The sequence below is a fragment of the Eleginops maclovinus genome, chromosome 10, assembly GCF_036324505.1.
Source record: "Eleginops maclovinus isolate JMC-PN-2008 ecotype Puerto Natales chromosome 10, JC_Emac_rtc_rv5, whole genome shotgun sequence".
Taxonomy (NCBI): domain Eukaryota; kingdom Metazoa; phylum Chordata; class Actinopteri; order Perciformes; family Eleginopidae; genus Eleginops; species Eleginops maclovinus.
In genome coordinates, this window is record NC_086358.1 from 16,952,138 (window position 1) to 16,965,675 (window position 13,538).

Below are 13,538 nucleotides of genomic sequence, written 5' to 3' on the forward strand. Positions count from 1 at the left end.
AGTAGCAACAGTAAAAGTACTCATTGTTTGATTGGTCCATTTCAGAATAATATCTCTGATATGTTTTATAATGATTGAACATTAAAGTGTTCTCAGAGCTGGTAAAGGTGCAGCTAGTTTGAATGGCTTTGTATACTGCAGGGTAGCTGCTGAATTTACTCCAGGTGAACTAAAGTCTGATTTAAGGGCTGATTATATTTACCATCATTAATCCAAATCTGTAAAGAAACTAAAGGGATTACATACATGTAGTGGAGTAAAAGTACACCATTTACGTCTGAATTGTAGTGGAGTAGAAGTACAAATCCCTCAAAAATGTACTTGAGTAAATGTATTTAGTTACTTTACACCACTGTAGCGTAGCTTACCTTAAAGACCGGTAAACTGTAAACAACTAGATACAGATAAATTGGAGAACTTAGCATTTTCCACATTACATTTAGCATTTAGCAGATGCTTTTATCCAAAGCAAATTACAATAAGTGCATTTAACCCTGAAGATACAAACTCAAAAAGCAAGAATCCTGCAGGTACATTAGCTTTCATTAAGCCAAACCTTTTAAAGTGCTACATGCAGAAGTGAGAAGTGTTTTAATTCGTTTTTTATTATATTGAAAAACCTGAAAGGTTGTCTATAATTAAATGTATTATGTAAACACATTTCAACTGTATTAGGTTATTTGAAAGCAATCATATTAAGTTGAACCTAACATCTTAGATTTTAACTTAATAATATTGCTTTTAACTAACCTAAATAGAGTTATGTGAAATCTGTTGACATAATACATTTAATTTAAGTCAACACAGTTTTTCAGTGCCATCTGCAGAGGCAACAGGTTGGTTTAAAGTGTTTGATAGAAGATGTGTAGGTTTTATGCTATCGTAATATCAGTGGGGGGCGTGTTTCACCTGAAACCCATATGATTGAAGGGGTTTCACAATTAAAACAGTTTTATCATTGAGGTTGACTAGTGCCATTTTAAAGGTTACTTCTACAAACAGACAAATTTAAGATGGATATTTGAAATGAACCAGCAGGGATATCATTAAATGAGAAAAGTTGAACTACAGGAGAATAAATGTTTGAAATAATTGCCTTTTTATATTTTGAATTGCCACCTGACACCTGAATGTTGTGTTTTCCATCCATCCATCCATCCATCTTCTCCCGCTTATCCATCAGGGTCGCAGAGGTAACAGCTCCAGCAGAGAGCCCAGAACTTCTCTTTCCCTGGCCACATCAGCCAGCTCTGACTGGGGGATTCCAAGGCGCTCCCAGGCCAGCGAAGAGATATAATCCCTCCACCTGGTCCTAGCTCTACCCCTCGGTCTCTTCCCAGCTGGACGTGCCTGGAACACCTCCCTAGGGAGGCGCCCAGGTGGCATCCTCACTAGGTGCCCGAACCACCTCAACTGGCTACTTTCAACGCGAAGGAGCAGCGGTTCTACTCCGAGTCCCTCCCGGATGACTGAACTTCTCACCTTATCCCTAAGGGAGATGCCAGCCACCCTGCGGAGAAATCCCATTTTGGTTGTATCCGCGATCTCGTTCTTTCGGTCATGACCCATCCTTCATGACCATAGGTGAGGGTAGGAACGCAGATGGCCCGGTAGACAGAGAGCTTTGCCTTCTGGCTCAGCTCTCTTTTCGTCACAACGGTGCGGTAAAGCGACTGCAGTACCGCTCCCGCTGCTCCGATTCTCCAGCCCATCTCACGCTCCATTGTTCCCTCACTCGAGAACAAGACCCCGAGGTACTTGAACTCCTTCACTTGGGGTAAGGACTCATTCCCTACCTGGAGTGGACAGTCCATCGGTTTCCTGCTGAGAACCATGGCCTCAGATTTGGAGGTGCTGATCCTCATCCAGCCGCTTCACACTCGGCCGCGAACCGATCCAGTGAGTGCTGAAGGTCACAGACCGATGAAGCCATTAGGACCACATCATCTGCAAAAAACAGTGGTGCAATCTTTAGCCCACTGAACTGCAGACCCCCTCCCCCCATGACTACGCCTCGAAATCCTGTCCATGAATATCACAAACAGGATTGGTGACAAAACGCAGCCCTGGCAGAGGCCAACCCTCACCGGAAATCGGTCCGACGTACTACCGAAAACCCGGACACAGCTCTCGCTTTGGGAGTACAGAGATTGGATGGCCCTGAGTAGAGACCCCCTCACCCCATACTCCTGCTGCACCTCCCACAGTATCTCCCTGGGAACCCGGTCATACACCTTCTCCAAATCCACAAAGCACATGTAGACCGGATGGGTGTACTCCCAGGCCCCCTCCAGGATCCCTGCGAGAGTGAAAAGCTGGTCCGTCGTTCCACGACCAGGACGAAATCCGCATTGTTCCTCCTAAATCTGAGGTTCGACAATCGGCCGGACCCTCCTTTCCAGCACCTTAGAGTAAACTTTCCCGGGGAGGCCTGAGTAATGTGATGCCTCTGTAATTGGCACACACCCTCTGAGCCCCACGCAATGTTGATGAGACGTGTCAACCATGACAGTCCCTCAACACCCAGAGCCTTCAGCATTTCTGGGCGGATCTCGTCCACCCTGGAGGCTTTGCCACTGTGGAGCTGTTTGAGTACCTCAGTGACTTCCACCCGGGTGATTGGAGTTGATCCCCCTTCATACTCCAGCTCCGTCTCTAACATAGAGGGCTGAGTTGTCGGGTTCAGGAGTTCCTCAAAGTGTTCCTTCCACCGCCCTAACACCCTATCAGTTGAGGTCAACAGCGTCCCATCCTTACTGTAGACAGCTTGAAGGGTTCCCTGCTTCCCCCTCCTGAGGTGTCAAGATGGTTTTCCAGAACAACTTTGGTGCCAACCGAAAGTCCTTCTCCGTGGCTTCTCCGAACTTCTCCCACACCCGCTGTTTTGCCTCGGTCACGGCTGAGGCTGCTGCCCTTCGGGCCCATCGATACCTTGCAACTGACGCAGTACCCAGGGATAACATATCCCGGAAGGCCTCCTTCTTCAGTCGGACGGCTTCCCTGACCACCGGTGTCCACCAGGAGGTTCGAGGGTTACCGCTCCTTGAGGCACCTAAGACCTTGAGACCACAGCTCCCGGCCGCGGCTTCGGCAATAGAGGCTTTGAACACCGCCCACTCTGGTTCAATGTCCCCAGCCTCCACAGGGATGCCTGAAAAGCTCCGCCGGAGGTGTGAGTTGAAGGCCTCCTGGACTTGGGACTCCTCCAGACGTTCCCAGTTCACCAGCACTACATGTTTGGGCTTACCAGGTCTGTCCAGAGGCTTCCCCTGCCACTTGACCAAACTCACCATCAGATGGTGATCAGTTGACAACTCCGCCCCTCTCTTCACCCGAGTGTCCAAAACATGCGGCCTCAGGTCCGATGATACGATAACAAAATCGATCATGGACCTTCTGCCTAGGGTGCTCTGGTACCACCTACACCTATGAGCATCCTTATGTTCGAACATGGTGTTTGTTATGGCCAATCCATGACTAGCACAGAAGTCCAGTAACAAACCACCACTCCGGTTCAGATCAGGGGGGCCGTTCCTCCCAATCACGCCCCTCAAAGTGTCTCCATCATCGCCCACGTGTGCGTTGAAGTCTCCCAGCAAGACTAAGGAGTCCCCTTCAGGAGCCCCATACAGGACTTCTTTCAGGGTCTCCAAGAAGGCAGAATACTCTGAACTGCTGTTTGGTGCATAAGCACACACAACAGTCAGAGTTTTCCCCCCCATAACCCGCAGGAGTAGGGAGGCGACCCTCTCGTCCACTGGGGTAATCTCCAACAAAGTGGCACTCAACTGGGGCTTGTGAGTATCCCCACACCCGCTCGCGCCTCACACCTTGGGCAACTCCGGAGAAGAATAGAGTCCAACCCCTATCAACAAGTAAGGTTCCAGAGTCGACGCTGTGCGTAGAGGTGAGCCCCACCAGATCCAACTGGTAACACTCCACCTCCCGCACAAGCTCCTTTCCCCCCCCCAGAGAGGTGACATTCCACGTCCCCAAAGCCAGCTTCTGCCGTGAAATACTCAGGAATTAAAGACTTTTAATGTAAGTTGGCCTTGTTCTGACTGAGTTAAGAGTTTCCATTACAAACTTCAAGCCTTAACTTGAAGTTGTCCTAAATGATATGAGATTTTAGTTTGTAACTTAACATAGTTCTGCCCCTGCTTTTACTCAGTGCACAGTGGAGGAGAAGTCAGGTAGGCAGGTATTAATGTGGGCAGGCGTAAACACAATCACCTACGTATTCCCGGCATCCATTGAGCAGCTTTTGATCTCCCCTTCATGAACCTCCTACTCACCACCGTCCTCTCAGCCTTTTTATCTCGATTCAGATCCACATTGGTGATTCATCAGTGTGGCGCTCTGCTTCTTGTCTGTGCGACGCCCACTCCCACACACCGCCGATGGACTGGCAGTGAAAAATGGAGCCATTCAAACATCAGTGTGTGTGAGAAGGTCAGGAATGTGTGGGGCGTGCAAAAGGCCTCAAAAATGGAACGTTCAAGGATGAAAGTGCTTCAAGGCCAATTAAAAAGCCTTTTTATATTCATCTAGCTAGTGCTTTTGTCCTGTAACAGTTAAATAAGATTCTTTAAAAGCTAGAAAAGGTTTGAAAATAAAAACTTTTTACGGATTGGATGACAGAATAGGTACAACCATTACCCCAATTATGTATTTTTTTTACATAACCAGTACTCAACTTACAGCCTTAATCATGTTTTCAGACTTTTCACCAAATTTTGAACCTACAGCAGATTATTTCTCCAATTCAGACAAAACAACAATCAACATAAAGGGCACACACTGATGTTGGGTGATCAGATCCAGCTCACAGTTGTTCTAGTTCTTTCCACAGGTTTTGAATGGGGTTAAGCTCGGGGACTAGTGAAATGCTTCCTCACCAAACTGGTATGGATGCCATTGGGACATTATGATGTTACTACAGGAAAGGGACAAATGTGAATTGCTGACAATGTGAGAAGCTCATTAGAAGAAGGAACCCTTAATGGTCCCACAGAGGGAAAATGTACATTCTGCATTTGACCCCTCCTAGTGTTAAGAGCAGTGGGCTGCTATATGGGGAGCAGTGTAGGGCACGGTGCCTCGAGGGACACGTCGGTAGCACTTGGTCTTTCAGGGACTTGAACCGGTGACCTCCGAGTTCCCAAGCCAAGTCCCTAAGGACTCTTCCACCACCGCCCTAAATATTGTCCAATGAAATGTTGGTTATACTGTCAAAAAAGCCCTTCTCTAAAAACATAAATATAATGTGTTATAATATGCTTAGCTCTGTATAATGAAAAGGTCTCTTAAATATTCATAATGCTTTAAGAAATAACCATGAAACATCTTATAATGACTCATAAAGTCACATATTTTTTAAAAGAAATTGCTGGTTGCTCACTGACAATTTAAGCAAGATTCAGTGTGATTTTCCCAGTTAGAGACGTGGCATCGGTGGTAAAATGTATTCAAATGTGATTAATCAAAGTGGTCTTTAAGAAAGGTGAAAATTAATTGTATGTTTTGCGTGTTGCTCTTGCATAATTTGGAACATTATTTTTCACTTTTCTTTAACAATAACCACCTTATAATACATTATAACAGTGATGATAATGCATTAAACCCATAGGCATTTCAATACACTATGATTATGGCAACAAAAAAAAGGTTGTGAGTTGCAGCATTTAAGAAGTCATTATTGAAATGCTTTGTATGTGATGAATATTGTAAAAAAGACACTGGCATCATAGAAAAGGAACATTTCTGACAATAATTCACCTGCTCTCCTAACAGAAACTATGTGGCGCCACCATGTGTTCAGAGGTGGAACACCTGGATTGGGACATGGCAGCACTGAGAACACCAATAAGAAAAACGGTTTTATTGTAAAAAGAATGCACAGATGGAGAGAAGAACAATGCAAACCAGTTTTAAGACGATCTGTGTGATGCTGCAGAGGAATGAAGTCTGCAGCCGGGCAGTGTTAGTCATCTGTTAGTGAGATTAAATGATTTACAGATTAGTAAAATGGATCTACAATGATACATGTTTACCACTGTCAGCCATCCTTCTTGCTGCAGTTTAAAATATTTCTACGAATCTGGGCACAGTGAAGTAATTACAGGCTCTTAGTAAATAATACTCAGTGTGTGTGATCCAGGGTGTGTCAAGAAATGTACCTTTGGAGAGATTAAAAACTGTTGGCTTCACAGGTAAACCCACACACGATATGCTTAGCCCTTTCCACAGTGACACTGAGCTAATCCACAAAGGGAGCAGAGAATTAGATCAGTGAGGCGGCTTGAAGCGGGGTCAGGCTGAGGGCATTCAAATGTTATGTATATTAGAAAATGTTGCAGTGGGGGGTTAAATAACTCTGAGACAGACAGATCACGCCAAAGAGCACGGCTTTTGTATTAATCCTTCCTTAAAATGTCAGTTTTATACAATAACGAGAACATTTCTTTGCCATTCATTCATATTTCTTCTTTTGTTCGATTTGCCCAGATTTTAAAATCCAACTGATATCAAATTGTCTTTTTGCACTTAAAAAATAATGTAAATGTTAAAAAAAAATATTTTCAGAGTTCATTTCATCAAGAAAAGCAAGAAAAATTAGATCTTTGGGTAAAATTCTCCATCTATGGACAGAGATAGGGAGTGTTATCATGAAACCAAAAAAATATATATACATTTCTTGCTTTTCGTTTCCAATTCTTTCCATAAAATGAGCAGATATGTATGATATATAAGACAAAAAAAAGCAGTTTAATTGGCGTTTGATTTTACAGATCCAGACCACTCCAAGAGAGGGTTTTTTGACAGAAAGTAGTCCCAATAAAAACTGTTCTGAGCACGCTCTGTGAAATATCTGGTGTCATCTGGACATTGTTTCTGCTGATTTGTTCTTTAAAGTCATTTTACAATTCCTTGAACACAAATGATATTCCACTCACCTTCATTTCACTGAAAAGATGCAGAAATCTCAAAAGTCTTTCTGTAGATGTACTCTATATATCAAGAGACAATTTAATGATTTAAAATGACATGCAATTGAGTGAATTAACAAAGGTTAGGCACAGTATCTGATCTCACAGGTCTTTATGATTCAAGCGTTTCTCCGGTGATGCGGTCCCGGCTGCATGTGTAGCGAGGACAAACGAACACCGGGTGATGGTATGGAGGAGGACCAGTCTCTGACAGAGGCTGCTTCATGTCATTTCATCACAGGCCTCTGAAGGAGAGGGAGTCCAGCAAATGTCTGTGTGTCTGTAGGGTGATGTAGGAGTGTTTGTGAGGAGCTCCTAAGCAGCGAGCATCTCCCGCTCCGGCTTCTTTCTGGGACGATCCCGCTCTGGAGCAACACAGATTCACAGACTTAGTAAAGGCAGTAAGGTGGAGTATTTAGAATCCTGCTGAGAAGCTAGGGCTGCATCACTCCGACTTATTTTTGCTACCTATACTCACTCAGATACAAGCAGTATGTTATGTTAATGAAAACTACTGGAAACAACCTTTTTTTCCACATTCAAAACAGGACTGTCAAGGGCCGCTGTTGAAAATTAAGTCGTGTTTAATGGGAGTAAACGAGGTGACATCACAGGTGGGCAAAACGCAGGCAGCGCCAACAACTGAACTGTTTAAAAATGGTTGGTATTCAAGCAAATACAAGATGTGACCCCTATCCATGGTGTCATATTGTAGGGCGTACAACTAGAAGGTAAGATGAAATACTGTTACACAGAGTTTCTACAAAATCCGTCTGCACGTTAGCTTGTTGTGCACTACTGAGCCTGCTTATAACCTGTAGACAACCAAAATATTATCCTCATTTCAATTGTTCCGTTGCTCTGACTGTAGCAGTTGAGATAACACACACACATACACACACTACTGTTCTGCTGTTGCTATTACTATAGACTGTATGTTTGTCACAGACTCTGAGCTAACCTCAGACAACTTCTGAGGTAATCCATGGCACTGGCGGCAGTGCTACACAGCATTTAACATCTGTATGACACAAGCAAATCTACAGTAGGGAAAACACAGTCATGAATATAAATTCTTGATTTGGCCTTTTCAAATTATACAGTATATGTTTTTTTCTCGGGGTTCCAATTGGCCTGGCTGGTGTACAATTACAGGAGAAACCCCGCTTTTTTCCGTGTTGTTGAGCCATAATGGTTGCAGATTTGGTAGCTAGCTAACGTTGCCTGTGCTAGTTATCAAATACTGGTAACTCCTATAAGTGTGGTTACCCGTCATTGAACCTTGGTTTGATAATAACAGAAACACAAAAGGCCCATTGATTCAGACTAGCTTTCTAAAATGACAGCATACACTGTGAGATCACATGATATACAGCGGGAATAACTGTACGAGGATCGATGAAATTGATGTCGTGTCACAGCAAAGGTCAGGAAGGAATTAAAAACATAGAAAAAAACTAACCTGGTTTCTCCTCTCTGGCCTCGGGGACTTCTGGAAGCTCGTCTTCAGGAACCCCAGGCAGCTCCACCTCTCCCTGAGAGACAAAACAGAGACACATGATCCAACACATCTACGTTTCTATTTCACACGATTGATCTGATAAATCTGATATAAACAGAGTGATGCTGATCAGGCTGACCTGAGTGATGGCCTCCAGCTCAGCCAGCACAGCGTCTTCATCCTCCTGTGTGAACGAGCCCGCCAGCATGTCGTCTATTTGCTGCGGAGAGATGACAAACTCTCAGAAAAATATCAAACACCTTTATACTGTATACAGACTTTAGAAACATCTGCTTTCAGACATGCTTTAAGTTATTTAAATGCATAATTTAGCCTCCTAGCCACTTTATTTATTATAAGTTTACACTGAGTTTGGTGACGACCTCATTAGCATAGGGTGATTGGAATTGTTGTCATTGCAGACCATTTCTAGCGGTAAGGATCACCGGAACATTCAGGATATGTTTACCGGGAGCTGAATTATCCAAAGAATAAAAATATTGGTTATAAAACACTGAATAAAGCAGTTACACGTTGTCAAATCAATGTTTTTCCCACTTGTCTGACCACTACAGACCCATTCTTCCCATAACTTAAATCCTTAATCTGTTTAAAATATAAAGTTAAAAACAACAAAGAGCTAAAGGTTTTATTCTGAAAATGAGGCTTAAAACTGAATAAAAAGTCCATTTATGATCTGTTAAACTGTTATCTTGATTCAATTATGGATTACTTTGACTTTGTTTGAACTGTACATTATGTAACAAATATACATAATAAAAGGTCAAATATATCTTTAAAAAGGTGCAGAAATAAATTGTTATGTATTTCTGACATCAACAAGGACTTACCCTCTGGTACTCTATGGCATCTTGGGTTTCATCCATAATCCGTTCGACCTCTTCAACGGACATCACCTGAGGAGGAAACAGACACCCAAAGCCCGTCAATAACAAGATATTTCGGAGGGGGGGTGATGTATCACACATAAGGGTTTAAAACCCTCATGGGACTCTGTACACCACCTACCTCGTGCATTTTCTTCAGACACTCATTTCCAATCTTCAACCCTTGAATGACCTTCGTTTCAATCTGGGCGAACTCTATGTCTTGAACCTAGAAGGAGCAGAACACATATGAAGTTTCAGTTTCAAAGAAGTGCTGCTGTTAGCACTAGCTGTCAGTCAAGTCCTCACCAAGCGCTCCAGGTTCCCAATCTGGTTCTCCGTCTTGTCGAGAAGCTGATCCTGGTAGCGCTTCTTTTTCAGCAAGATGAGTGCTTTACTGTTGGAACAAACAAGATATTGGATAAGATTCAGAACATCGAGCTATCAATTCAAAAAGCAGCTGGGACTAAGAGTAATATCATCGTCTTTTCCTGCTTTTAAAGGCTACATTACATTAAGGGGTGTAACTTTCTGAACTTTTCGAGATGTTTTATTATTTTTCTATACCCCCTTATTCAATATATTCACATTACTGATGACTATTAGGCCTAATCAACTTCCTCCTGATGGAAACAGCATCAATGGACAACCCTACAATAATTGTCACCATATCAATATTTAGTTATTTGTAAAGAAATACGATTATGTACAGTGGGGAGAACAAGTATTTGATACACTGCCGATCTTGCAGGTTTTCCCCCTTACAAAGCATGTAGAGGTCTGTATTTTTTATCATAGGTACTCTTCAACTGTGAGAGACGGAATCTAAAACAAAAATCCAGAAAATCACATTGTATGATTTTTAAATAATTAATTTGCATTTTATTGCATGACATAAGTATTTGATCACCTACCAACCAGTAAAAATTCCGGCTCTCACAGACCTGTTCTCCACTAATTACTTGTATTAACTGCACCTGTTTGAACTTGTTACCTGTATAAAAGACACCTGCCCACACACTCAATCAAACAGACTGCAACCTCTCCACAATGGCCAAGACCAGAGAGCTGTGTAAGGACATCAGGGATAAAATTGTAGACCTGCACAAGGCTGGGATGGGCTACAGGACAATAGGCAAGCAGCGTGGTGAGAAGGCAACAACTGTTGGTGCAATTATTAGAAAATGGAAGAAGTTCAAGATGACGGTCAATCTCCCTCGGTCTGGGGCTCCATGCAAGATCTCACCTCATGGGGCATCAATGATCATGAGGAAGGTGAGGGATCAGCCCAGAACTACATGGCAGGACCTGGTCAATGACCTGAAGAGAGCTGGGACCACAGTCTCAAAGAAAACCATGAGTAACACACTACGCCATCATGGATTAAAATCCTGCAGCGCACGCAAGGTCCCCCTGCTCAAGCCAGCGCATGTCCTGGCCCGTCTGAAGTTTGCCAATGACTATCTGGATGATCCAGAGGAGGAATGGGAGAAGGTCATGTGGTCTGATGAGACAAAAATAGAGCTTTTTGGTCTAAACTCCACTCGCCGTGTTTGGAGGAACAACAAGGATGAGTACAACCCCAAGAACACCAACCCAACCGTGAAGCATGGAGGTGGAAACATCATTCTTTGGGGATGCTTTTTGCAAAGGGGACAGGACGACTGCACCGTATTGAGGGGAGGATGGATGGGGCCATGTATCGCGAGATCATGGCCAACAACTTCCTTCCCTCAGTAAGAGCATTGAAGATGGGTCGTGGCTTGGTCTTCCAGCATGACAACGACCCAAAACACACAGCCAGCGCAACTAAGGAGTGGCTCCGTAAGAAGCATCTCAAGGTCCTGGAGTGGCCTAGCCAGTCTCCAGACCTGAATCCAATAGAAAATCTTTGGAGGGAGCTGAAAGTCTGTATTGCCCAGCAACAGCCCCAAAACCTGAAGGATCTGGAGAAGATCTGCATGGAGGAGTGGGCCAAAATCCCTGCTGCAGTGTGTGCAAACCTGGTCAAGAACTACAGGAAACATCTGCAAACAAAGTTTCTGTATCAAATATTAAGTTCTGTTTTTCTGATGTATCAAATACTTATGTCATCCAATAAAATGCAAATGAATTATTTAAAAATCATACAATGTGATTTTCTGGATTTTTGAGTACCTATGATAAAAATTACAGACCTCTACATGCTTTGTAAGTGAAAAAACCTGCAAAATCGGCAGTGTATCAAATACTTGTTCTCCCCACTGTATGAGCTTTTTCCATATTGCCTAGTCCTACTTTAAAAAGGTACATTTAAGGAAATATCTTAACAAAAAAATACATAAGAAAAGCTACATTTAGTTTTGTGACAATAAACTGAACTTAAGTATTATTTCCAAATAAAATTCTGCCTATTACCATGGAACGTATTAATGACAATAGGTTAATATATACAGATTATTTATAGGACCTTGGACCCTGAATGTCCATCAAAATGTTTTAATATGAATACGTTTCCATTAGAAAATGTCTTTTATTTATGCATCTTAAAATCAACATTTCAATTCAAGGGACTCAACAGGTCACCTTACAGCATCTCTTTTCTATAGTGATCTATTCCTTTGTTTGAAGTCATTCAGTAAACCGTAACATTGCAAACACTTTTCAAACTCACTCTTTTTTGCCATCTCTCAGCAGCTGCTTGGCCAGGAGTCTCTCCTTCTCCAGCCGCAGGTTGATCCTCTTCTGGTACTGCCGCAGCTTATCTCTCTGCTGTTTCAGTTGCTGCAACGAGAGAACCAAGATTAAAAACTCTCAATGTTCAAAACAAAGCTGACAATTGAATTATAAACCAATTAATTAATGTGATAAAGCAGAGATGTGTTGTTCTCTGGGTTTAGACAGTAGTGTAAGTAGATTTCAAGTACAGCACTTAAAAACATTTTGAAATACCTGTACTTCCCTTGAGTTTTTCCATTTTTTGCTACGTTGTACTTCTACCCCACTACAATACAGAGGTCAGTCGCGTTCTTTTACTCTCCTACATTTACTTAACACCTGGAGTAAATTCAGCAGCTACCCTGCAGTATACAAAGCCATTAAAACTAGCTGCACCTTTACCAGCTTTGAGAACACTTTAATGATCAATAATAATAAAACACATCAGAGATATTATTCTGAAACAATGACAACTTTTGGTACTTTAAGTAGATTTTGATGCTAATACTTTTCTACTTTTACTTGAGTAACATTTTGAATGCAGGACTTTCACTTGTAACCAGAGCATTCCTACACTCTGGTACTTCTTCTAGTACAAGATCTGATACTTCTCCACCTCTGGGTGTAGATCCTGTGGCTGTCAGTGTCTTTGGGTTCAGGCCGGCAGCTGTCTACAGAAGAACTCTACAGAAGCTGCAAACATGCGTTTTGCAGTCTGTTACAGACCGGTTTTAAGATATTTTACTGGATTGGCAAGGCCTGACTTGCGTTAGCCTCTTTTGACATAATCGGCTCTCTAATAGCTGAGCACCACTTTCGTTTAAGAGGTTAATATCTCAACTTTACAATTGAGTTAGACTGTTTGATACGGCTTTCCAACGTGCACATTTCAGGCAGAATGGACGAGGGTTTTAGGTAATCACTGCTAAATCTAAGAGGATTTATTAAATGATATTCAGGCCGAATTGAAGGGTTACTTGCAGAGTGCTAAAGTGATGAAGTTGTGTTGTAAAAACTGTGTTTGTACAATAACTGATATCAAAGGTTGTTAAATTACCGAATGTTACAAAGCAGATCGTTACAAGACTGAACGTACAGTATCAAAGTTAACACTTCAGTCGGCTAGCTAATGTAAGCTACACTCACCAGAACCGCTTTGTCTTGTTCTGTCACTCGGGTTTGTTTCTTTTTTCCAAAAAGATTTCCCATTCTGACACAGCATCCCAGCTCCGCTTTGCAACCAGGAAAAGAAATGTGAAAGTGAGCTAATTTAAAAACTGTTTTCCTAACTTATAAGAGGCAAGCTAGGATAGCTTCTCCATTATTTGTGTAGTCATCTGTTGTGTTGTCCACACCCACATCAGGAAGAACGGCATCCGGGGAGGGTCAAAAACTAGAGGAAGAAGCTCTAGAAAAATCTCAGAAATCCTTTTTTAAAAAAGTCATCAAATGATGTACTCAGCG

At 42.6% G+C, this 13,538-nt stretch overlaps 1 protein-coding gene across 1 annotated transcript; it reads right to left on the reverse strand.

Moving 5' to 3' along the window:
• Positions 1–5,866: 5,866 nt before the first annotated feature.
• chmp6b (charged multivesicular body protein 6b) lies at positions 5,867–13,465 on the reverse strand. Its single transcript, XM_063893892.1, has 8 exons — positions 13,221–13,465; positions 12,031–12,140; positions 9,687–9,774; positions 9,520–9,606; positions 9,342–9,407; positions 8,630–8,710; positions 8,452–8,524; positions 5,867–7,354 (listed from the first exon to the last, which is right to left on the reverse strand). Exons 1-8 carry the CDS (start codon positions 13,281–13,283, stop codon positions 7,305–7,307), a joined length of 618 nt encoding a protein of 205 aa, XP_063749962.1. The 5' UTR covers positions 13,284–13,465; the 3' UTR covers positions 5,867–7,304.
• Between the last annotated feature and the right edge of the window lie 73 nt (positions 13,466–13,538).

Coding starts and splice junctions, on each gene's coding strand:
- chmp6b (XM_063893892.1), bottom strand. CDS start 13,283: ATGGGAAATCTTTTTGGAAAAAAGAAACAAACCCGAGTGACAGAACAA. Junction 12,141..13,220: donor AACAAGACAAAGCGGTTCTG/GTGAGTGTAGCT, acceptor CTCTCGTTGCAG/CAACTGAAACAGCAGAGAGA. Junction 8,525..8,629: donor AGCTGGAGGCCATCACTCAG/GTCAGCCTGATC, acceptor TTTGTCTCTCAG/GGAGAGGTGGAGCTGCCTGG.